Source organism: Zosterops lateralis (genome assembly GCF_965231275.1).
Source record: "Zosterops lateralis genome assembly, chromosome: 19".
Classification (NCBI taxonomy): Eukaryota; Metazoa; Chordata; class Aves; order Passeriformes; family Zosteropidae; genus Zosterops; species Zosterops lateralis.
In genome coordinates this window covers 8303811-8329543 of record NC_139779.1, presented here as the reverse complement: position 1 = coordinate 8329543, position 25733 = coordinate 8303811, and the positions used below count along the sequence as shown (strand labels likewise).

At 51.3% G+C, this 25733-nt stretch overlaps 1 protein-coding gene across 3 annotated transcripts in view; it reads right to left on the bottom strand.

Annotated features, from left to right (window-relative positions):
- Positions 1–446: 446 nt before the first annotated feature.
- LOC310917294 (S-adenosyl-L-methionine-dependent tRNA 4-demethylwyosine synthase TYW1-like) overlaps positions 447–25733 on the bottom strand; it is a 90215-nt gene continuing 64928 nt past the window's right edge. For all 3 annotated transcript variants that reach the window (XM_083875400.1, XM_083875402.1, XM_083875401.1), the window contains 3 exons: positions 20125–20235; positions 11268–11435; positions 447–1468 (listed from right to left, as the gene is read on the bottom strand). In XM_083875400.1, coding sequence (XP_083731526.1) covers positions 1247–1468; positions 11268–11435; positions 20125–20235 — 501 coding nt within the window. In that variant the 3' untranslated portion in view covers positions 447–1246. The remainder of the gene's footprint in view (positions 1469–11267; positions 11436–20124; positions 20236–25733) is intronic.

Here is a 25733-nt window from a genome sequence, read left to right as displayed (position 1 = left end):
GGCCTCAGGCTGGGCCAGGGGAGGCTCAGGGTGGACACCAGGAGGAATTTCCCCATGGAAAGGGTGGTCAGGCACTGGAAGCGGCTGCCCAGGGAGGTTTGGAGTCCCCGTCCCTGGAAGTGTCCAAGGCCAGGCTGGATGGGGCTTAGAGCAGCCTGGGACAGTGGAAGGTGTCCCATCCCATGGCTGGGGTGGAACAGGATGGGCTTTAAGGTCCCTTCCCACCCAGACCCTCACAGGATTTTGTGATATTTTAAAAATATACTCAGGAAAGGCACCCACTATCCATCACCCATGTACCCACCCCATGCTCTCCCTTCCACCCCACATCTGTTAGGAAGGAGCTCTTATCCAACATTTGTGCTTCTCATCTCCTTCCAATCCATCTCTCACCCTCCCTGACAGACCCTGCTCAGCAGCCACACACCAGAGGTGCTCTAGGCAAAACTCCTTTATTTTCCTTCTGCTTTAGAAATTCTTTGTACAGCTTAAGAAAAGAGGTTGCTTTTAAAAAGAAATGGAATCCCCATCCCAAGGATGTTCCATCTGCAGCACCGGGCTGGACACTGGGCACACCCAGCTGGAGCCTGACAGGGCTCTGAAGGACTGGACCTGTTGTTTAGGGCTGCTGGCAGTGGGATAACACTGCTCCTAAACCTCATTCCCAAAGCCATGAGGTTGGAAGACACTTAGAGAGGTATCAGAAGCTGCAGCTGGTATCCATGGGGTGCTGTTACATCCATTCCCAAGTTTTGGCTTCTTGGCAATGGGGTTTTTACAGGAAATGGCACCAGTGTTTAAACCAGAACAAAGCCCCTAAAATGATACTCCCCTCAGGGATCAGCTGTTGGATCCAGGTCTGGCTGTAGCCCCACCTGTCCTGATCCAACCTTGTGCAGCTGAAATCCTCTGGCATTTTTCCTTAGGGTGGTGGAATGTTTTGCTGCCAGGCTCTCCTTGCACAGGAGTCCAAGGAACCCTCTGGCCCCACATCCCACTCCAAACATTCCCACTGAGGAGAACCCAGCACTGCCCCCACCCACTGCTGCTGAATCAGTTCTGATTTCTCTTGAGATAAGAACTTATCAATATTTTCATCCAGGAAGCCCTAAAAACAGGAGGGAAGGTTTAAATCCAGGCTCAACTCCCTCCTCAAACATCAGGATAATCCAGGTGGATGGATCCAAGATCAGTGTCAGCCCGAAATGGAGTCCTGGGAAGGCCAGGGTGCGGCGAGCCCCAGCCCTCAGCACCCCGAGATGTCCCGTGCCTTGTTTTTCCTCTGGAATCTCACATCTGAGGGGTCGAACCCCCGTTCCCTGGCCCCAAAGAGGGCCCAGGAAGGAGTCCTGGCCGTGTACTCGGCCGCTGTGAAGGTCCTGGAGCCGCCGCTCTGCTCGTACTCCCTGACCAGCTCCTGGAAACGTCTGTAGTCGATCCAGGTCCTCCACTCACCATCCACCTGGAACTGGAGGAAAGGAAACTGTGAGGGAACCAGGAAACACCAAACCAAGGTTATGCTGAGAGCAGCTGGGTGGGGATGAACTGGGATCCCCAGCTGGTGTTTTTCTAATTTCACACCACATGGAGGTGCAGGTAAAGCCATCCAGAGGCTCCTGTAGGATATAGCTTTAATAGGAAAACAAAAGGAATTCAAGTGGATTAGTACCCGAGCCAGCAGGGAATTGATTCTCCATGTCTACTCTGCCCTTGTGAGACCCCCTTGCAGAGTTGCTTCCAGCTCTGGAATTCTCAGCACTGGAATAACCTCATCCTGTTGGAGCAAGCCCAGAGGAGGCCCCAGAGCTGCTCCCAGGCCTGGAGCTCCTCTGCTCTGGAGCCAGGCTGGGAGACCTGGGGGTGCTCACCTGGAGAGAAGACTCCAGGGAGAGCTCAGAGCCCCTGCCAGGGCCTAAAGGGACTCCAGGAGAGCTGGAGAGGGACTGAGGACAAGGGATGGAGGGACAGGACACAGGGAATGGCTTCATACTGCCAGAGGGCAGGGATAGATGGGATATTGGTCAGGAATTGTTCCCTGGGAGGGTGGGCAGGCCCTGGCACAGGGTGCCCAGAGCAGCTGTGGCTGCCCCTGGATCCCTGGCAGTGCCCAAGGCCAGGTTGGACATTGGGGCTTGGAGCAGCCTGGGACAGGGGAAGGTGCCCCTGCCCATGGCTGAGATAGGATGAGTTTTAAGATCCCTTCCTACCCAACCCATCCTAGGATCCTGTGGTATCTCCATGAGGGCTGCACTGTTGGATGCTTTCCTGCAGCCTTCAAATTACGAGATCTACCCCAATTCAGCCCAACTTTCCAGGAGGGAAGCTCTTAAAATGCCTCTCAAAGCTTTCTCAGGCCTCCTGCCCTTGCCAGCTGACACTTCCATGGGAAAGCCCTTGGTGTGGGGAGCTGCGAGAGCCCTGGAGAACAGGCATGGATTTGGGGCTAAGCCCAGGTGCTCCTCAGTGAAGGATCTTACCAAGGTCACCCCAACCCTGAGCGTGGGATTGTGACTCCAGGACAGCCCAGCCTGGGACAATGGCCCAGGAGCAGCACCAGAGCCATCTGCCAAGGGATTGGGATGGATTTGGGTGACTCTGGACAGAGGCAGGAGGGCGGTGTTTGGGAACAGGGGAGATGAAGAGGTTTAATGACACAAATCCTCTTTCCATGTGAAGAATGGCTCCCTTTGACAAGCTGAAGCTGCATTTGTCTCCCAGACCTGCTCTGCTCATTTAGCCCCAGCCTCGGCTGAAGCCTCAATTAGGATTTATCTCAGCTAAGAGCTTATTACGCATTTCATCCAAAAAAAGAGGGAAAACAGACTGGCTCCTTGGGTTTTGTGGATTTTTTCCCCCCCAAACTTGATGGCTGTGCACTTCAAATGGCACTTGACTTTGTGCCCAAGAGCTAAAAGCTTTTTTGGTTGGGAAAACTGCTGACACCCCTGAAATTCTGCAATCAGCCGTGGCTGATGATCCTCCATCCCTGCCCATGGAATTACAGCGCGTCCCTGCTAGAGCCAGAGCCAGGAGGGGACACTGCAGAGTCACAGCACTGGGAATAAATCAGGGCGCCCAAGGCTCATTTTTCTTGTGCCAAAGTGGGGACATGTGTGAGGCCACCAGGAAAACAATGGCAGAGGAGACATCATGTCACCTGTAAAGGAAAACTCTTGATCCCAAGGAGGATCTGGGCTCTGCAGAGCTGAGCTGCCTCCAGGGTGGGGAGGTGGGAGGTGACAATGTCAGATCTCACATCAAACTCTGCTCCCTCCAGGTTTGATCCATGAACACTCAGCAAATTAAAGGGCAAACCCCAAACCAGAGGATCCAGGAATGCCTTTAAGGCACAAGGGGGAATGGCTTCCCACTGCCAGGGGGTTGGATGGAATACTGGGAGGGAATTCTCCCTAGTGAGGGTGGGGAGGGGCTGGGATGGAATTCCCAGAGGAGCTGTGGCTGCCCCTGGATCCCTGGCAGTGCCCAAGGCCAGGCTGGACAGGGCTTGGAGCAGCCTGGGACAGTGGAAGGTGTCCCTGCCATGGCAGAAGTGGTACTGGATGGGTTTTGAGGTCCCTTCCCATCCAACTCATTCCATGATCCCGTGACCCCATTCCCACCAGAACAACCAACCTGGGATCCATTCCAAATCAGATCAATCAATAATCATCATTTTCAGTGCAGTGACAGCACAGCCATGAACCATAATGGCAGAGGGGCAGATGTGTCATGGGGAGAAATGGCTCCTGCTGAGGAATAAATCCCAAACCCAGAGTGAGGAAGAACAGCTCCAACTGCCTACGAGATTTACAGCTTGGATTTAACAATGTTGTGATTCTTCCATGGGTAACAAAAGATTTAAGGCTCAAAGCAGTTTCACAGCATCCATATAACAGGTGAGCCAACTCTAAACATCCCTGAGATCCCAGCCTAATATGGGCAGGTGTTTTAAGGAATTCTTCACTGCTGTGGAACCCTTCAGGGTGGTAAATACATAGAAAGGAGAAATGGCTGAGACCCCTCCCCTGGTTCTTCTCCAAGCTGGAATCAGTGTCACAGCTCCTTCAGTTGGCCTGGCCTGGCTGGAAAGAGAAACTCTCCCTCCCTGAGGGCTCTGCTCAGAACTGGGGTTACTCAGGAGCCTTCCCTTGGCTCCTGGAGCCCCTGAGCTCTGGTCCCCAGGGTGCCACCACCCACTGCTCCCCACAGATGTGGCACGGATGCACAGCAAGGAAAAAGCTGATAGATTCTGCAGATCCCCCAGGGTAAGGAGCACTGCTCCAGGCAGGCGTTAATGATGGGATACAAGAGGGACAGGAATGAGGGGAAACTTTCAACCCCAGGCTAAGCCAGGTGTGAAGGAACCACAGCAGGTCACTGGTGCCAGGTCCCTGCTCAGGCAGGGCCTTCCCAGAGCACAGGGCACAGGATTGTGTCCAGAGGGCTCTGGAATATCCCCGCTGAGGAGACTCCAGCCCCTCCCTGGGCAGCCTGTTGAGGGCTGGGCACTGCCCAGGGCAGAAGTTGTGCCTCCTGTGCAGGGGGAATTGCTGGGCTCAGTCCCTGCCCGTGGCTCTGGTGCCACTGCTGGGAGAATTATGACCCCCTTTCTCACCTCATTAAGGCTCACAATTATTTAAGGCTCCCTTTGTTTGACAGGGAAAGTGACTGAACTGGAGTCACTCAGCAAAACAAGGAGAAATATCATGAGAAATTACTCTGAACAGGGTCACAGTCCCTGGCAAAAATCTGCCAACTTCTCCTTTTGAATTATTGTCCCGACCTCAGACTTTAGGGGGAAGGAATTGAGGTGCTTTTTAAGTTATAGATGAGGTAAGAGATGGGAATAATGGCTTTAAGAGGAAGGAGGGCAGGGTTAGATGGGATAGGGGGAAGGAATTGTTCCCTGGGAAGGTGGGGAGGCCTTGGCACAGGGTGCCCAGAGAACCTCTGGCTGCCCCTGGATTCCAGGAAGCGTCCAAGACCAGGTTGGAGCAGCCTGGGATGGTGGAAGGTGTCCCTGCCCATGGAAGGGTGGCACTGGATGGGGTTTAGGCCCCTTCCCACCCAAACCATTTCCTGATTCTGATTCCACAAGCAATGAGACACCAGGCACACACAGCTGAGTCTCTCCACATCTCTCCTTCAGCCATGGGGCTGAAGGAAAACCAGCAAAGGGACAGAGCCCTGGGAATAACCAAGCCTTAAATCCCTCAGCAGCTTCTCAGGCGGGATGTGGGAACAGCTACCAGCACCACAATTCCCATCAGTTCTGGATGGGAATAACAAGTAGCCCTGCAGCCACCCTCAGTGACTCCAGCCCGTGCTCAGGAGCAATCAGAGGAGTCAGCGCAGAGGGAACATCCCCAGAGGCAGCACATGGAATACCTGGAGATGGAATTCACTGTTGTGGATTCCCAGAGTGGGACAGCCTGAACTGCCCTGAGCTGTGCCCAGCAGTGCCCTGGCCCACGGAGCCTGTGCTGATCCCCCTGACCCTGGGGAGTTATTCCCACTGCCGAGCAGAACAGCCCAGCTGCCAATGGAGCCAGGGCTCAATCTCAGCAGCTCCCATTCCCAGGGATCAAAGCTGGATTACTTCAGCACAATGGAGAGCTGCTTATAATCACTGACACATTCAGCCCAGCAGAGCCACCTTCTTGCTGCCAGGATACAAGGGAAAGGGAGAAAACCTTCAGGAATTCCACTATTCTGTTCTCATGCCTGGTCTAAGGAGGCTGCTTGGCTGCTGAGACACCTTGTCCACACATGGGGTCACCTTGTCCACACCTGGACTCCACCCCATCCCCTGCTCTGCTGCAGATCCCAGGATGTTCCACCTCTTTGTGACCCTCAGCCTCCCAAGTTTGGTTTTGCCTGTGGTGCTGTCTCTGGATCCCAGAGATGGCTCCCACTCTCCGAAGGATTGAGACAGGAAGGAACTAAACGTGATGGACTCTTTGTCCCTGATCTATCCCTTGTCAGGGGATGTGCAGCTGGGAGTGAAGTGCTTCCTCTTCCTCCCTAAATATAGCTGGGATGCTCAGCACGGGATGCTCAGCATTGAACAATTCAGTGCCTTCTCTCAAGCTCTGGAGCCTCCCAGGCCCAGACAAGCCCGGCAGTGCCAACACCAGGAGGAAAAGGCCAAGTTCCTCCTGGGTGGGACGACTTTGTGGCTGAAGGAGAGGGATGGGCACCTCTGGCCAGGCTGTTCCCTGTCCCCAACACCTGCCCTGGAGGTGCCATGACACCCCCAGTGCTGCAGCCACACAGAATCCTGGGGTGGTCTGGGTGGGAAGGCACCTTAAAGTCCATCCTGTTCTACCCCTGCCATGGGCAGGGACACCTTCCACTGTCCCAGGCTGCTTCAAGCCCTGTTCAGCCTGGCCTTGGACACTGCCAGGGATCCAGAGTGTCCTGGGTTGCAGTGTAGGATGTGCACAAAGTATTTATTCTATCACCATCTTCATGAACTGTTGAAATCAGGTGGGGCAGTGTCTTCCCAGGCCCCTCCCTCTGGGTGATCTTCTGCTCATGGCCCATCAATGCCTTGCCCAGGACTCACAGGGAACTCCCTCCAGGAGCTCTCTCTGTTTAATGGGCCACCAAGGACCCACTTCACACTCCTCATCCCATTGGGAGATGCTCTGCCCAGGGGGAGGAGCCAAGCATTCCCACCTGGAGAGAATCTGGGATTTGGGACAGGACAAGCAGCCCTGACCCACTGGATTCCCAGAGGAGCAGAGCTCCCAGACCTTTCTGTGGGATCACTGCTTCAGGAAGAGCCCCTCACCTGGACTGCTCCCACCACCCTGCTCAGGTTGTATTCTGACTCTGTCAGTGGTCTTTTGTATTACTGCATTTATTCTATTTTACTTTTTCTTTCTTCTTATTAAATTGTATTTCTGACTTGGAGTCTCTCACTTGTTTTGCTTTCAAACCACTACGTAGGGGCAGACACAGCTTCTCTGTGTCAGGGCCTCCCCATCCTCAGAGGGGAATTTGGATATGGGAAATGAACTTATTGAAGGGCTGTGCCCAAAAGCCTCTCCCTTTGTTGATGCCAAGGTGACCCAGCCATGCTGGAGAACACAGCACTATCCCAGACCACTTCCAACAGGGAAAGAATCCAGCTGGTGAGGCAAGGGAGGGCTGGAGTACACAGCTGCACCATGAGGATCCAGGGATGGACACTCTGCTTCTGTAAGTCTTTGCTTTAGGCTGGAGGGAGTTTGGGTCTTGGCCCTTTCTCCCAGAGAACAAGTAACAGGACAAGAGGAAACAGTCCCAGATTGTGCCAGGGGAGGTTCAGGTTGGATATCAGGGAAAATTTACTCACTGAAAGGGTGGTCAGGGCCTGGCACAGCTGCCCAGGGCAGGGTGGAGTCCCCATACCTGGAAGTGTCCCAAAGGTGTGTGGATGTGGCACTTGGGGACATGGCGGCACTGCTGGGTGCACAGTTGGACTTAATAGTCTTGGAGAGCTTCTCCAACCAATCCAAGATTCTAAGTCAGGCCTATCAGATTAATTAAGGCAGAAATGGCTGATGGCATCAGGGTGCTAAGCCTGCCCTGTTCATGGCACCCTGTGAGCTGAGACCTCCAGACAGAGCAGGCATTGGAATTCCAGGAGCATTCCCTGAGCTGTGCATTGCTCAGTGATGTGGAAATCAGCCCTGGAGTGACAGGGATGCTCAGACATGGAACCCTCCTGTTCTGCCCCAGAACTCTGGGATCCAAGTCCCTCAGCCAGTCTGAGAGCAGCAGCAGCACACTGACTGAACTGGCCAGAAACTGTTGTAAAGCCCCAGAGATCTGGAAAATAACCACCTGCTCCAGAGGGGGAAAGGGTTAATGAATAAAATGGGCTGGAAGTGCCAGGAAATGCTTCGAGACAAGGACAGGGTGGAACACACATGGAAAGCAAATCCAGCACCATGGAGCCAAGGGGTTTAGTGCAGAAATGACCAAGATATTGAATTTCCTTCAGAGAAATCCTCCCTGCAAGGCAGCTGCAGCACCTTCCCCCCTCTCAGGAGCTTGTCTGGTCCTCAGGGTGCACTGACTGTCCCAACCAGGAACAGCAGCAGCCTCGGGCCTCTCTCTGGAAAAGGTCCCTTGAATTAACTCTTCCATTAAAAAGTTGCTCCTGTGTGGATATCTCAGCCCATTAGTTCAAAGTGATGCCATAAATCCCATTTTTGTGATCATGGTTTATGGGATTTACTTGAAAGCAAAGAGAATTACTCAAGAATTCAGCAGTGTTGCTAGAGAATCAAAGAGGATGGAGCCCAAACATCAGGCAACTCCCAAAGAGAGATGGGAACCAGGGAAGAGCCAGGAGGAGGATGCAGGAAGAGCAGGGAAGAGGAGCTCCCACCCTTGTGAGCCCAAGCTGAGCCAAGGGAAAGCTGCACTCAGCCCTGGCTGTCCCCACTTGTCCCTCAGGCTCCAGCAGGACCCACTCACCCCCGGCAGTGTCCAGGCTGGAGAGGGCTTGGAGCAGCCTGGGACAGTGGAAGGTGTCCCTGCCCAGGGCAGGGGGACACTGGATGGGCCCTAAGGTCCCTCCCACCCAGAGCAGTCTGGGATTCTGAGGACCTGTCCCCCAGTGCCCCAATGCCACGGAAATCCCAGGATGCTCAGGGCATGGGGTGCAGGGCACAGGGGTTGTTCTCTCAGGTCATCTTTAGGGCTCTGGGAAGGGTAAGTGCAAATCAAACATCTTGCCGTGAGGATTCAGTTCTCAGGACTTTTTGAGCTCCCCTGGGATCCAAAGCTCTCTGAGGTTAAAGTGGGACCCATCATTCCAGGGTGCTGAGGGTTCCCACAAGCACCTGCCCTGTATCTGCAGACACTCCCAGAGAGCAGAACCCACTGCTGGCCAGCAGGGAAAAGGGATTTGTGTGTGGGAAGAGACCTGGAGGCTGAATGAGAGACTTTTAGGACCCTGAAGGCCCCCAAGTGCCCCAGTTCCCATCTCAGCACCACCCTGTGACCTCCAGAGAGAGAAAATAACACCAGACAAAAACCCTGCTCTCTTTAAAATCTCTTTTCTCCCTAAATTCCTGCCCTTAAGAGACTTCAGAGCTCAAGTCTTGAGCTGTCACTCATCACAAGCAGGTGCCAATCAATGAGTCCCATCCATCCCAGGCAGCAGCTGCAGGATGAATTATTCCTGACATTCCCAGACTGTTTCCTACAGGCTGGCATTCAATGGCAGCATTAAATTTATCAGGAGCATTGTTTGAACACTTCCAAACTCAGACCTAGGAAAACACAGTGAAATAAATCACATTTCTTAATGATTTTTATTACACTCTTCCTGCAACTCCTTAATTTTTTAAAGACCCCTTTGATTTTGCAATTACTCACTCCAGTTTGATCAATCACAGAGCACAGGTTTTCCTGCAAATAATAGGCACTGACAGATTTTATTCTCCACTAGAGCCTGAAACTCAAAAATTAAACCCTAATGGAAATAAATTTATTTTTATTAGCTATTTTAGCATCGACAACAGATTGTTTCCCACAGACACCCTCTGCTAATGGCTGTGGAAGGAGAAGCAGCTGTTGAATTCCTCCTGGGCAGGTACCAATTTATTCTCCTTGCTAATGGTGAAAGAATTCTCCTTACTTAAATTCTGCCTCAAAAAGGTTTCTGCAATCTGTTTGTTTGCTTTCCTGGACCTTACAATGTAAAAGGAGATTTTACTTTCTCAGGAACAGTTGCCAGTGGCAACAGCCAGGAGTGAGACTGTAAATAAAGCAAATTTAAGGTGAGATCAAACACAACCAGTGCCAGGTGTCCTGGTTTTCTCTGCTCCTTCCCAGCTGCTCCGTTTGCAGACTCCAAGGTAGGTTTACATTGGATATTGAGGAGAAATTCCTCCCTGGGAGGGTGCTGAGGCCCTGGAGGGTGGCCAGAGAAGCTGTGGCTGCCCCTGGATCCCTGGCAGTGTCCAAGGCCAGGCTGGACAGGGTTTGGAGCAGCCTGGGATCATGGAAGGTGTCCCTGCCCATGGAATGGGATGGGCTTTAAGGTCCTTCCAAACCAAAGCATTCCAGGAATCTACAATTTCATCAGGTGCCCAGCTGGCACATTATTATCTTTTTTTGTTGTCCTTCTATTAATCTTTTCTGAAGCTCAGAGAGCAAATATGTACTCATTATTTTTCATTTCCTGCATCTTTTAAAATGATTTTTTTTTTTTTTTTTGCATTTCACTTGTATTTCATTTCATTTCCTTTCCAGTATTTGAAGGGGAGATGGTGACAAACCTTTCTAGCAGGACCTGTTGCAAGGGCTGATGGATTTAAACAGCAGCAGGGTCAATTTACACTGGATACAAGATAATTTTTTTTTTACCATGAGGGTGTTGAGGCCTTGGTAGAAGTTGCCAGAGAAGCTGCTATGACAAGAAAGACCCTGAGGAGCTGGAGTGTGTCCAGGGAAGGAAACAGAGCTGGGAAGGGGCTGGAGCACCAGGACCAGCTGAGGAAGCTGGGAAAGGGACTCAGCCTGGAGAAAAGGAGGCTCAGGGGGGACCTTGTGGCTCTGCACAACTCCCGGACAGGAGGGGACAGCCGGGGGGTCGGGCTCTGCTCCCAGGGAACAGAGACAGGAGGAGAGGGAACAGCCTCAGGCTGGCCCAGGGGAGGCTCAGGGTGGATTTTGGGGAAATTTCTTCATTGAATGGGTTGTCCAGCCCTGGCACAGCTGCTCAGGGCAGGGGTGGAGTCTCCATCTCTGGAGGGGTTTAACAGCCCTGTGGATGTGGCACTTGGGGACATGGGGCATTGGTGGCCTTGGCAGTGCTGGGGGAGTGGTTGGGCTTTTCCAACCCAAGTGATTCTGTGGTTCTCTGATTCAAATGTGGTGATTCTGCCTCTCGAGATTCTGGCTAAGACCAACAGGAAAATAACAGAGCATCCCTTGGGTCCAGGTGGCATCCAGGGGTGTGAAGGGCTGGAATCCTGGGGCACACCATGGATTCTCCTGGCCACTGACTGGAGGGGTTTGGGAAGCTTTGGAATGGGCAGCCCAGGACAGGATGGAGTCTCCAACCCTGGAGGGGTTTAACACAGGCATGCATGTGGCACTTGGGGACATGGGTCAGTGGTGGCCTTGACACTGCTGGGCTGGACATAAAGACCCCAGAGGGCTTCTCCAGCCTAAACAATTCCGGGTAACTCTGGAGAACAAGGCTGTTGATGCTGGCCCTCCCCAGAGCAGCCCAGGCAGGTGTGACCCATCAGGCTCACCTTGCTGTGGGCCATCAGCAGGCAGTTGGAGTGCTCATGCTCGCAGGCGATGCCGTATTCCGGGAGCAGCCGCGCCAGCTCCTGCACGAAGCTCACCACCTCCCCGTGCCACGGCACGTTGGCCATGGTCAGGCTGCTGGCAGAGCTCTCCCCGCAGTAGGTCACACCCTGGGGACACAGGGAAACAGGACAGTCAGCTCAGCACTCCCCAGCCCTGGCAGTGCCGGCCACAGCAAACTCTGCAGCTGCTGGCTCTGCCCCCCTCACGCTGGATCCCATGGCAAGGTCACAGATTCAGATATGGCATCAAAAATGGGCCCCTCCTGCAGTGACACATCCCCAAGGCACTGTGCCAGGTTTCCCCAGCAGTGACACACAGGCTGGGCTCGATCCTGGAACGCTGCTTTAACAGGAGTTAAAGGCAGGATGCTCCTGAGTGACCAAGGGACCTTGGAGAAGGTCACTGTGGTTGGAAACATGACAAGTCTGGAAGAGTCTTATGGACAACCAATGCCATGTCAGTGGGACACTCCCAGAGATCCTGTCCATGTGATACAGAAGGAACCTCTGGACCTCCTCCTTCCAAGCCCAGGCTGTGATTTCTGCCATGTCCTCCAGTATCTGTACCCAAATCCAGCAGGTCCCTTGGCAGGCCGTACCCATCCCATACACACAGAGGTGATGGGCACTGGGAGCACCCCTGGGCACAGCAGAGACTGATACAAAGCTCAGCCCCTCCCTGGTGGGAGCACTGGAGCTTTGGGAAGCAGCTTTTAGGTTGTGCTCTGGAGGCACCCCGAGAACTGACCCTGAGAGGTGACACAGTTCAAGGACACCTCCCCTGCAGATCCCAGGGTGTTCAGACAAATGGGGCTCTTGCTCCAACCCTGCTGGAGTCCAGGGCATGGGGAAAACCCCTCAAACTGCCCTGGGGGTCTGGGACTCCAGGAAAGCATTGCCTTTGACCTTAGCCCATGGGAAAAATTGCCAACACTTATTGAGGAAAAGAGAACAACTACAATTTAAATTAGATAGTAGTTTAGTTTGTCACAGGGTGAAAATTTGTAGTTTTGGGGTTTTAGAATGGAAGTAGATAGAGGCAAGATGGAGAATTTTGGGTGGTGTCTTAAGTTCCTCTTCTTCAACTTCATCTTCTGCTGTGATGGTGGCACAAAGACATTGGTAGAATGCAGGTGGTGTAGAGAATTGCATATCTAGAATTAGTAGTAATTATTGGTACAAAATTGAAAATATAGTACGTTTCAAGAGTTAATTGGGTTAGAAGTCCTTAAGAGACCATGGACACCAGCTCTCATGCTCTTGGCAGCAGTGTCTTTCAGTGTACTAAGCCTGGTGTTGGGCGGTGCGCTGATCTTCAGATAAAAAACTTGATAAACACCTTTCAAGACCGTGCTGTGAGTTCCACTCTTCTTTCTAACTCTGGCACAGGACTTTGAAAAACAAAAAGAGCCTAATCAGGGGAATCTTGGACTCAAAATCCAAGACAACCCCCCCCACAGCTGAGAATGGGTGGAGAGTCCGGGGTAGGACACTTGTCCCTCTGTCCCCACACAGAGCCAGGACATGAACACTGTTGCTCTGGGGGGACTTCTCACGGAGTGGAACACCTCCAGCTCTCCCACACCCTATCCACCACCTTCAGGCTCCAAATCCCAGAATCCCGAGGCTAGAAAAGCCCTCCAGGATCATTGAGTCCAGCCTGTGACCAGTCCCCACCATGTCACCCAGCCCAGAGCACTGACTGCTGTGTCCAGGCCTTCTTTATCCACCCTCACCACTGTGGGACCAGCTGCTCCTAACTGGGAGATGTCGTCAACTGAATTACTGATTTATTCTCAGTCATTACCTCAAATTTGCTTTTCCTTTTTTCTCTCCCTTTCTTTATTTTCATTCTTCTTCCCTTCTATTTTTCCTTTTTTTCATTTTACTTCTTTTTCTTTCTCTTTCTTTTCCTTCCTTCCTTTCTTCCTTCCCGACAAAATTCACTGAATTCTGCTTTAACCAGTGCATGACACAACTCTTTCAGAAGAGAAATAGAACAGAACAGAACTCTGTAAAACACTGAATGTTCCCTGTAATTTGCCCCAAACCACAGGCAGGTCAGTGGGTGGTGAACACTCAGTGTCACCCACTTGGAGTACAGACAGTGCTTGACTATAGGGTGTCCTTTAATGTCTGCTTGAAAATATTTCACAGCCAGGATCATAATCCACGTCAATTCCTCCCAATCAAATAATTCACTGTCAATTTCCCAGCAATTAATCTGCCATTGCTGAGAGGAGATCACACACCAGATCCTAGGGACGGTCAACCCTGGTACCCAAAGGGCAAACAGAACAAAGGACTTTTCCTACAGACACCACCCAGCCCCTCTGCCGCTCTCTGCCTAGTTCCAGCCCCTCTGCTCTTGGGCTGAGCTCTTTTACTCCAGTCACAAACTCCCATCAAGCACCAGCCTTTACAACACAGTTGTATGGATTGTTGTGTCTGGCCTGCTCATGATTCCCTCTCGGGAAGAACACTTTGACCTCCTTCAAATTTGCATCCAGGTTCATGTGCGGCATGGCCATGGCACCTGCTCTCAGCTGCCACCATGCTCCCAATCCCTGATTTACCTGCATATCCCTGGACATGGAATGTGCAGACACATCTTTGCCAACACTTTCAACTAGAGCACAGTGCACACACAGGGCTGCAGGAGCAACAGCCTGTTGCTAATTGGGAACTATACAACTACTGGAAGCAATTACTTTCTCACCATAAATTTATGAGGGATCCCCCCATTAATCTGCCCAGGCACCGTAACTCAGAGCCAGCCTAGAGGAAGATTGGCAGGGCACAAGCCAGGGAGTGCTCACCAGGGATGTACATTCAGGCTTTTTTAGCCCAGCTCTGTAAGTGTGAACCCAGAGTTTAAACATGTTCATTCTCTATTAGTCAGTGTTATAACAGAGCAACCAGCCACGCAAATCAGGGGTTTAGATCCCCAACATTCAGCTGGAGACACACAGCAATATTCTCCCCACACTCATTATCCAGATTATGATTTGAGCAGCATGAAAAATGTATGAGTACAGAGAGGGAAAATTCTTCAGAAGCTCCGACATGATTCATGCTCTCAGTAAACTACAAAGATATCATTTACAAGCAAAGAAAGCACAGAGGCAAATGGAATAAGTGAGTGTTTGGCTGCCTGATTAATTCCCAGCACAAATCAATGGGAATCAGCTTCCAGCACACCGAAGGAAAGCAGCTTTCAACTTCCCCAACTTCTTCAAACTGGAGTTAATTAACAGCTGATAGCACTTAAAACCCATGCGGAGTTGATGAGGGCGGTCACGTTCTGCTTTGCAGTAATACATGAAGACAGTTATTAAGACATCAAGAATTAAAAAGGAAAGGATCCCATTGTTCACCCAGAGCTCTCTCCCCAACCTCCCTGCGGCAGGAATGGCAACGATGCTGCCTCTTAATTACCTGCTTAATAGGGGTGCTTTGAGCAGCCTAATCCACAGAGTTCTGGCCAAGTACCTTGAAATACAGAAGCCTTTGAAAAGCATCTCAGCTCTTGGTGGTTCTGCCAGGATGAATCCAAAGCAACTGTGCTGGGTACGCTCTGGATTTCACAGAATCATAGAATCATGGAATGGCTTAGGTTGGAAAGGATCTTAGAGCCCATCCTGTCCCATCCCAGCCATGGGCAGGGACACCTCCCACTGTCCCAGGCTGCTCCAAGCCCTGTCCAGCCTGGCCTTGGGCACTGCCAGGGATCCAGGGGCAGCCACAGCTGCTCTGGACACCCTGTGCCAGGGCCTCAGCACCCTCTCAGGGAACAATTCCTTCCCAATATCCCATCTATCCCTGCCCTCTTGCAGTGGGCAGTGGGAAGCCATTCCCTGTGTCCTGTCACTCCAGGACCCTGTCCAAAGTCTCTCTCCATGTTTCCCGCACGCTTCCTTCAAGTCCTGGAAGGTCACAATGAGGTCACACCAAAGCTTTCTCCTCTCCAGGCTGAACATTCCCAGCTCTCCCAGCCTTTCCTCCCAGCAGAGCTGCTCCATCCCTCTGCTCATCCTGGAGCCTCCTCTGGACTCCTCCAGCAGCTCCAGGTGCTGCCTGTGCTTGGCCCAGGGCTGTAAATGGAGCTGAGTAAGCACAACTGGATTGACCAGAGCCTTGTGCCAGGGTGGTTGCTGGTGCTGTGGGAAGCAAGGGAAGCACATTCCTGCCCCCAGGACCTGGCTCCTGCCCCAGGATGCAGACAGCCAGCAATCCTTTCAATCCCCAGGGCTCTGAAGGAAACAACTACAGCTGACAGTGCTTTGTCTCTCCACTCACACTCCAGACTTCCCAATTTAATTACTGAACAAGACAATTCTCTTCTCTCCAAGCCCACAAATTATAAATTTAATTGAGTCTCGTGCAAATTAACAGAGAACAAAGTGTAGGCTAAGCTGCTGAGTGATGGAGACACTGTTTAAAATCTGGGGCAGCCATGACCCCAGACAAATATAAAAAGCCTCAATGCCCTGTTGATTGCAGTCTCTGCAATGAAAATGCTCCTGAGCTGAGCAGCAGCACTCCCCAAATTACAGCCACAAGGCCTCATGCATGTCTGCTCCTGCTGCAGTGGATTCAGCCAGGATTCAACTCCTTGGCTGCTTTTAATCATCACTTTCAAGCTGATTTAACAGAAGCCATCAGTCCTTTGTGTCACTTCAGCCTGCAGGGAGGGCTGGAGATGGTTGGTTGTGCAGTATAGTCCCAGTACTTCCCAGCAACTCTCCAGACACCCCACACCCATGGGGCTGAGGGCCAAGAGGTGCTGCACGGCCTGGAAATCTGCAGGGCTTCCCTGGAAGTGGGAACAATTCTTCCTGGGAAAGCTGAACTCAAACACAAGACCCAGCCTTTCATCCCAGCTCTCCAAATGAGCCATGTGGGGATCAAGAGCAGAACAGCCACTGCTGAATCACCCCCTCTGCTCCAGGGTCAGAACCAGGCAATTATCCTGGGTGGAAGAAGTCCTCCAGGAACACCAGGTCCAACCTGTGACTGACCAGCCTGGAGAAAAGGAGGCTCAAGGGGGACCGTGTAGCTCTGCACAACTCCCTGACAGGAGGGGACCGCACAGGGACTCAGGTTCTACTCCCAGGGAACAGGGACAGGAGGAGAGGGAATGGCTTCAGGCTGGGCCAGGGTGGACATCAGAAGGCTCAGGGTGGACATCAGGGAAAAATTCTTCATGGAAAGGGTGGTCAGTCTTTGGAAGAGGCTGGCCAGGAGATGGTGCAGTCCCCATTCCTGGAGGGATTTAACAGATGTATGGATGTGGCACTTGGGGGGGACACTGGCAGTGTTGGCGAGTAGTTGGATTCAGTCCTGCAGGTCCATCCCAATTTAAAGGATTCTGTGATTCTCTATCAGCAAGTGGCCAATGATGGTCTTTTCTCAGGTGTGTGGAAATCATACATTGTTTGGGTCTATTCACAGCAGGCACCAGAAGGGGAGATTTAGCTCCACCTCTTCATCTAAATTCTAGCTGGGATGGCAGAAGGATCCTGAATGGGTGTTTGACAGGTGGGGGCAATCACCTCTTGCTGCATGCAATTAAAAACTCATTAAGGCACAGCTCATTTTCTTCATTATTTTAAGCAATTAAATAATCTTTCCTGTTTAATGTGACAAGAGTGAGCAGACTGGGATAGACACTTCCCTGTGGCCCTTCCTTGCACACATTTACTCGGTCATTTCAATTCTGCAGCCAAGCCTCAGGCACCAGAGCAGGAGCTGAACCCAGACCAGCACCCTGAGCTCAGCTGGACACCAAGATTATCCATCTACATGAACAAAATCAGCAGGAAAATCAGCAGGAAAACAGCTTCCAAGTGGCTGAAAACTTTCACAAAGGCTTAGGAAGATTCTGTGCCATGACTTCAATCCCAGCTGTGCCTGAGTCCTGCCCACAGACACTGTGGAATGGACAACCCTGGGACAAAGGGCGGCCTGGCAGATTTGGGTTTCCTCCTTAAATTCTGAGGGATAGGGGGAAGCAGGAAGGCTCTGCTCAGGCTGGAGTTCACACTGCTGCTGTGAGCTGAGTGACAAAGCTTCACTCTGCCCCTGGATCCCTGTGAGTGTCCAAGGCCAGGCTAGACAGGGCTTGGAGCAACCCGGGATAGTCAAAGGTGTCCCTGCCCATGGCATCCTTCAGGCCCTGGATGGGCTCTGAGGTCCTTCCCACCCAAGCCATTCTGTGATTCTAGAATTCATCCCCAAGATCAAGTCTAATTACTGACCCAGCACTGCTGAGCTCACCCTAACCCATGTCCCCAAGTGCCATGTCTAGTCATCTATCACATTCCTCCAGGGATGGGGACTCCACTCCTGCCCTGGGCAGCTGTGACATGGCCTGACATCCCTTTCAGTGAGAAATTTCCCCAAAATCCACCGTGAGCCTCCCCTGGCTCAGCCTGAGGCCGTTCCCTCTCCTCCTGTCCCTGTTCCCTGGGAGCAGAGCCCAACCCCCTGGCTGTCCCCTCCTGTCAGGGAGTTGTGCAGAGCCACAAGGTCCCCCCTGAGCCTCCTTTTCTCCAGGCTGAGCCCCTTTCCCAGCTTCCTCAGCCTCTCCTGGGGCTCCAGCCCCTTCCCAGCTCTGTTTCCTTCCCTGGACACAAAAATGCTGCACATCAAACAAACCTCTGACTTTCAGAACCCAAAGAGGGCACCATGGCAAGAAAACGAGTTCTGGCACATTCCAGACTTCAAATACAAGTACAGAGCTTGTACATCAGCTCTGTACAAGTGTGACAGTGACACACTGGCATTAGAACAGATTAAGGCAATAAATCAGTTTGATGCATTTTTAATGACTCAGTCTCTCTTTACTACTGGCTTAAGTGAGAGAATGGGGTCCCACAGAGTTACAGCACTGTGAGGCACTCATGGAAATGAGAACAAGGATTAAGCCCTGCAAGAATCTAAATCTCTCTCCATCCACCCTGTGAGCCTCTCTGGAGCAAAACTGGATTAGCTCCCTTCATCTGAAATGGACGTCATTTATCCCAAGTCTTCAACCAAAAAATCCCCAAGCTCAGACCCATTGTCAGTCAGAGCTTTGCACAATCTCATCACCCATTGTTGGTTGGCTTTGAGCACCACCTGGTCCTTGGCTTTTTACTCTGGCACACTGAGGGGCTGGAGAAAAGAATGCTGAGGCCTATCCACATCCCAAATATGCTTCGTTCTCAAAGGAACACAAAAAATGACTTTTAACCAAAAATACCAAGTCTTTTTGGGAAAATTGCCAAGTCCCAAATACTGTGTGACCACCACAATGTGAGGCTGGACCCCCAGTGCCACCATCCCACTACTGGATTTTGGGAATGTCACCCATCCCCTCCCTGTCTCAGCTCACAGGGGAGCTGTGTTCAGATCTCACAGAACATGGTTCAGAGATCCAGACAAACTCCTGTCCCAGCTCCCACAAACAGGGTTCAGAGATGCAGATAAACCCCTGTCCCAGCTCCCACAAACAGGGTTCAGAGATGCAGATAAATCCCTGTCTCAGGTAGAAGAGCACCAGGAGTACACCTGTGACCACTCATTCATCTGCTTGGCAGAGCAAGGCAGGATTTTTCCAGGGCAGAGCTTTGGGAAAGCAGGACTGTGACACTGAGGCAGAGGGAAGAGCAGCCCATGCCTTAGCAGGAGACAGATGTTTGCCCTGGAGAGTTCCCACTGGATGAATCCAGTGCTGAAACATCAACTGGCACCCGCCTCATCTCACTAATTAACATTAGTGCACCAAGCAGAGCAGCCTGGGCAGCACCAGCCCCACAGCCTCTGCCCCATCCCTGCCCTCCCCTCCCTGGCAGGATCCTGCACAGCCAAGGAGACACCCAAGAAGGTGGAAAACTGAGGGGTTTTCCCCAAACTGAACTCCAAACCTGAGCTGGGATGACGCTCCCAACTTCAGCAGCACACCTAGAGAGACATTCTCCCCATGCTGAGAGAAGGTATCAAACCTCCACAGCAAAATCCAGGCTTTTTCTTCATAGTAGCAGTAAAAAAAGGTTAAAATTTTGAAAAAAAAAAAGGTTAAAAAATTAAAAAAAAAAAAAAAAATTAAGAGAGAAGGAAAAGAGAGAAGATAAAGGAGAGTCCAGGAGTAACAGAGTTGCACAGACACACAGCTGAGGGAGCTGTGCTGCTCTGCAGGAGCTGCTGGGAGAAAATGCTCAGAGCACTTGGGAAGGTGCCTTTTTTGCAAGTTGGTAACTTTTTTTTCTGTCTCTACTAAATTGATTGATCCCAGGATAAACCCCCTACAGCAGTATCTCACATATCCTGCTGCAGCTCTCAAATCCAGCCAAACACAAACACATCACTGAACCTTTTACCTTTCCCCTGGAAAAATTCGAGACCAGAATAGGAAGAACCCTACCCCAAACTACCAGCTTAACCTGGAATATTATGTTTCAACTGTTAGTTGATATAAAGAAAGAATATCTATTTATCTTTGTTTTCACAGAAATACAAAAAAAGGCCAGAGAGTGATGATTCTGTCGGGCAGAAATCGAGGCTGGCTGGTACAGAGTTTGCTTAGTAGCACAGGGAAACCTCCTCCAAAAGCACACACAGGATACTAGAAAACATTACCTGAATGTTAATGAATTATTATTCACTAATATCAAAAGCAAGAGAGGAGTTTCTTATGCATCACTTTAGAAGAATTTTACTTATTCAGAAAGTTTAGACTAAAGGCAGGAGGAAAATGAGGACAAAACAATGGAAAAATCTGCTGGAAAAACTAAAACAGCTCCATGCAGCTCACCTTGACCTCAATGAAGTCTGGTTTCCCGAGGGATATCAGGTCAGCATAAGCTTTGAGTTCATCCACATTCCAGGCTTTCACTAGGGTCAGCCTATAAACAGTGCGTTGTTGCTGGAATAAAGGAAAAATCACATCAACATCCCGTTCTGACCCAGGAACAAAGGAAAAATCCCACTGACATCCCATTCTGACCCAGGAACAAAGGCAAAATCCCATTGACATCCCATTCTGACCCAAGGAAGATATTCCAGCTTTGCCCACAGATTCAAACAGGAAAAAGAAATGAAATTATTCTTTTATTCCAAGAACGTAGAGATTGAACCAAACCAGACCAAACCTGTTCCTTCAGGAAATCTGCTCCACAGCACCTGGGCTGATCCACCTCATGCCACACAAATCCTCCCTCTGCCAAACCTCATATCACAGGCAGTTCGTTTGTACAGGAGTTTAACTTAATGACAAAATAAGCAGGAAATGTCTCTCTCAGATTTGCTTCCCCAGGCACAAAACCTCCCTATCAGTTACAGGTGTTTTAGTGCACCCAGCTGGATCATCTGGCACTGGGGGCTCTCACAGAAACATGGAATGTTTTATGTTAGAAAAGCCCTCAAGACATCAAGTCCAACCTTGACCCTGCAGTGCCAAGGCCACCACTGAGCCATGTCCCCAAGTGCCATATCCACAGGGCTGTTAAACTCCTTCACCACCTCCCTGCAAAGCCTCCTCCTGTGTTTGACAACCTTTCCATGAGAAATTTTCCCCAAATCCACCCTGAGCCTCCCCTGGCCCAGCCTGAGGCCGTTCCCTCTCCTCCTGTCCCTGTTCCCTGGGAGCAGAGCCCGACCCCCCGGCTGTCCCCTCTTGTCAGGGAGTTGTGGAGATTTCCAGATCCAACTTCCTCCTGGGAAGGTGGCAGACAACACTCCCAGAACTTCTCTGCTTGGAGCTATTCTGATTTGCCCTCTAAGGGCTGCTCTCCAAAGGAGTCACTGGTGACAAAAGGCCTCTCAACACAAGCACTTGGACATGGAACAAATCCACTTCTCACATCCGCTTGTTTCCATTCTTCCCCTCCCCTTCATCTTCTACTGATGTTTTATTTCACTTATTTTTGGAATTTATTTTTATTTATAGAGCAATTTTCTGGCAAATCTGCAGTTTGGATTAACTCCTTTGCTGCCCCTACACACTGTGCAGTGGAAAACGCAAATGCTGATCCCCAGTGTGGGCAGCAGAGGAGGGATTGGGATTGTGCCCCTGTGCTCAGGTGAGACCCCACCTGCAGAGCTGCCCCAGCCCTGGGCCCAGCACAGGCAGCACCTGGAGGAGCCCAGAGGAGGCTCCAGGATGAGCAGAGGGATGGAGCAGCTCTGCTGGGAGGAAAGGCTGGGAGAGCTGGGAATGTTCAGCCTGGAGAGGAGAAGCTTCAGGGTGACCTCACTGTGACCTTGCAGGGCCTGAAGGAGCTGACAGGAAACATGGAGAGAGAAACATGGACAAGAGCCTGGAGTGACGGGACCAGGAGGAAGAAATTCTTCCCTGTGAGGGTGGGGAGGCCCTGGCACAGGGTGCCCAGAGAAGCAACATTTTAGTCCTTCAGAGCCTGTGACTGCCACCTCAGTGAATTCTGCCCTCCATATAAAAATCATGGTATCACTCACCTACCACTCATTTCTGCATGTTCCACAGGGGAAAAGTCATTTCCACACCAATTTGCTATGGAAACCTTCCAGGTTATTTACTAAGAAATAACTAGAAAAGAAACAAATGAACAGCAGGAGCATCTGCTTCCAAATATGTCAAGAACTAAACCAGCTGACCTCTACCCATGGCATTTAAACAGATATTTAAAGATCAAGAAATTAGTGTGATTTGAATGGATTGGCAAAAGAAAGGTCAAGAGACAAGTAGGAAATCAACTGTTAATTACTGAAGAGAGAAGAACAGTAGAGGAGCTAATACAGAAAAATAAACACAGGGTTTGCACATAACAGGGGAAGAAGAAACCAGAGGGAAAAGATCTAAGGAGGAAAGTCTACAGTGTACACACCCTGTCAGTCCTGTGGACTGATCAGATACCAATTAATGGAAACTGGCTCCCCACAGGGCAGCTCCCAGTGGGGAACAAGTGCAGCAGCTTCAGGGCACCAGTAAATACCAGTCTGTATTTAACATAACTGGTGCTGTTTCACAACAGCCCCAGCAAAGGCAGCACATCCTCCCAGGCAGGGAAGTGGGGCTTTCTCCCATTTAAATCTCATTTACTACTCTCCAATTCACATCCCAGCTCATTTAGAAGTTTAAGGTCAAGGACTTCATAAAACTAAACATGCTATGAGTGAATTTAAAGGGCTTCTCCTCCCATGGCAGCACTGACAAGGAATAACTGCAGTCTCTGTGTGTGCACCACTCCAACACCTGAACTATCCCAAAACCTGCATGAACTCACCACAGCTGGGCAGGGAAAGCAAGGAAGGAAACTGAAACTCTGCCAAAGGCAGACAGCCAACAGGTAGAAAAATCAGAAATTAATCTGGTGAAGCCTCTTTTCAGAGGACAACATCTCCGCAGTGTTGTTGAGCAGAGAAATGCTGGTAGAAGGCACAGATCAAAATGAATAGTATCCCAGAATGTTATCTGGGAGCAATCCTTGCAGACTGCCAGCAGTACAAACAGCCAGCCTGTGTTATTCATGGATTATTTGTATTTGTTGTACAATAGGGCCCCAGGAGATCTTCTCATAAGCACAGCAAAACAAGAAATAAAGAGCTTAAGCCGTGAGAATTTAACGATCTAAAGCATCAGGATATAAAAGCAGCCCAGGATGCTCCACACTCCGTGTTTCCAGGAAAAGCAGCCGTTACTCCACTCCAGTCATGAGGAGAACACAGAAGAAAAGGAGTTAAGTGTGAGAACCACCTTTCAGATGGGTGGCAGTGAAGGGTGTGGGTCTGGTGTACCTCTTTTTACGCAGACTAGCCTGGCAGGGAGGGGCAGCTCCAGAGGGCCCAAAAATGCAAGTCAGTGGGGTGAGTCTAGCTCAGCCTCCTGTTCCTGAAACTCTTGTGGGCAAAGAAGGGCAGGATGAGCCAGGGGAACTTCAGCCTTTTCCCTCTGGGCAATTCCTGCTAAAATCCTTCCAGGCTACCACAAGGAACACAGCAGCCCTTGAGTGTCAGGACAGGGCACCAGGGAAACACAAACTAACCAGGCTTAGGGGAGGATCCTGAGGAGAAAGAATCCTTCCGTTGGGTGGACCTGAGATCCTGGTCTCAAGCACATCCAGCAATGGTCCTGGCCCCGAGGCTGCCACAGCTACAGGAGCATTTGGACAGCATTGGCAGAGATGGACAGGGTGGGGCAGTTGGGGTGTCTGTGCAGGTCCAGGATTGGACTGGATGATCCCTGGGGGTCCTTCCAGCTCAGGACATTCTGTGATTTCATGAAGAAGACCAAACCTTCTGTCTCAGGGTGTCTCATGCCCCAGTCCCACACCACCAGTACCCAGAGTCAGTGGCCAGAGCTCAGAGTCACGATTGGGATCACCTCGATTGGCTCCTTCCCTCCAAAGGCTCGGCTGAATCTCCACAGGAGTTCCCAGGCTGCTGCATGCCTGCCCCCTTCAGCAGCTCCTGCTGGAGCACACCAGGCACTGGGAAGCTCCCTGGTGCAGCTTGGAGAATAGTGGGACAGCTCTCCATGGGACAGTTCCCACGGGACAACTCCGGCTCCCCACGGGACAGCTGCCCAGTGCCCAGCCTGGAGCACAGGGGCACCACTGATTCTGGAGCCTGTTCCCAAGGCAGGGACATTACCCCTGGAAGCCATCCTCACATCCTCCTAGGCTTGTCACACTGGACCTGTGCTGCCCATGCAGGCTTTGCTGCTGGCCCAGCCCCAAAGGCACAGCTCTGGCCAAGCCTCAGGCCTGGCCCAAGCCCAGGACACCAAAACAGAGGACTCGGTGTCACTTTGACAAAGTGCTCCCTTCCCGCTCCAATAACCACGAGGGATTTGGGCTGCTTCTTTTTTATCATTTCTTTTAAAATTCTTCCTCCTCAACATTCATCCTTTCCTAGATCAAATGTAATTATTCTTCACGAAACAGCCCAGGTCTAATACCAGGAGGAAGAGGGAACACATCACCTGCAAAGAGCAGGATGCTGGAGGGACACAGGCTTGGCTGGGACAGGGGAGAAGCTTACTTCTCCAAGGGGAGCAGAAGCATCTCCCTTCTCTGGCCAGGACAGCAAACCATCTCCCTTCTCCAAGGGGAGCAGGGAAACATCTCCAAGGCCCTCACCCTAGATCTGGTCACTTGAAGTCACTCTTTTGTTCAGGCAGAGAAACAATGTCTCCCTGTTTGGAAGTAAATAGAATTACACACAGATTTTTGTTTCAGCTGTTGGCTTAGGCTCAGGTATCCTGAACACTTACATGCATTTCTTAGGTATAGATAAAATTATTTTATTACCATTTTATCCACAGACTCCTCCAAAGAAATCCCTATTTTTGCAGCTAATGAATCTCAACATTCTCAACAGAAACATAGCACAGCTGGACGCAAAAAGCACTGTTGGGGGGAGGAAATGATGGTGCAAACACTAAATAGAACCTGCCCTTTGTTTCACACAACTTCACACCCCTTTTCCAGCAATGGATGAGGAGCGGGAACCACTTCAAAGGCAGCTCCTTTCATCAGGATTTTCTTCCTCTCTTCAAGGAAAGGATCCACTTGCAAACTCCCTTCATAACACGTTCTCAGAGCTCCTGAGCTGGCAGGACCCGCTCTGATCGTGGTACAAACCAGCCCAAACACGGGTGGTGAGTCCAGCCCGAGCTCCCCGGGGTGGGAGCAGCCCGGGAGCTGCCCCTTCCCAGCTCCCCAGACTGTGCCCCTGCCCGGGTTATGCAACTGCTCCTGAGTGAGCCAGCGCCGAACAAAGATATCAAAGCAATTTTCACACTTGGAAATTACTTGTCACAGGGATGTGGATCGGGAAAAAAAAAGCCCCTGCAGCCAAAATCTCTTCCCCACAGCCATAAAGGAGCTGCTTTATGCAGAAACCTCACCAGGGAGGAAAGATCCAAAACACAGCTCGAGGCAATCTCAGATCCCAACACCCCCCAGATTCCACGGCTTTCCAAAGCCCCCCAGTTCAGCCCAGAGACAGAGCCCCTCTAAAAGGGCTGGAGGTCACTCCTGCCTCTCCAAATCCAGTCTGCTGAGCTCCCAGGAGCTCTGCAGATCACAGAATCCTGGAATGATTTGCTTGGGGGGATGTTCAAGTGCATCTCATTCCACTCCTGCCATGGGCAGGGACACCTTCCCCTGTCCCAGGCTGCTCCAAGCCCCAGTGTCCAACCTGGCCTTGGGCACTGCCAGGGATCCAGGGGCAGCCACAGCTGCTCTGGGCACCCTGTGCCAGGGCCTGCCCACCCTCACAGGGAACAATTCCTTCCCAGTGTCCCATCCAACCCTGTCCTCTGGCAGTGGGAAGCCATTCCCTGTGTCCTGTCCCTCCATCCCTTGTCCCCAGTCCCTCTCCAGCTCTCCTGGAGCCCCTTTAGGCCCTGGAAGGGGCTCTGAGCTCTCCCTGGAGCTTCTC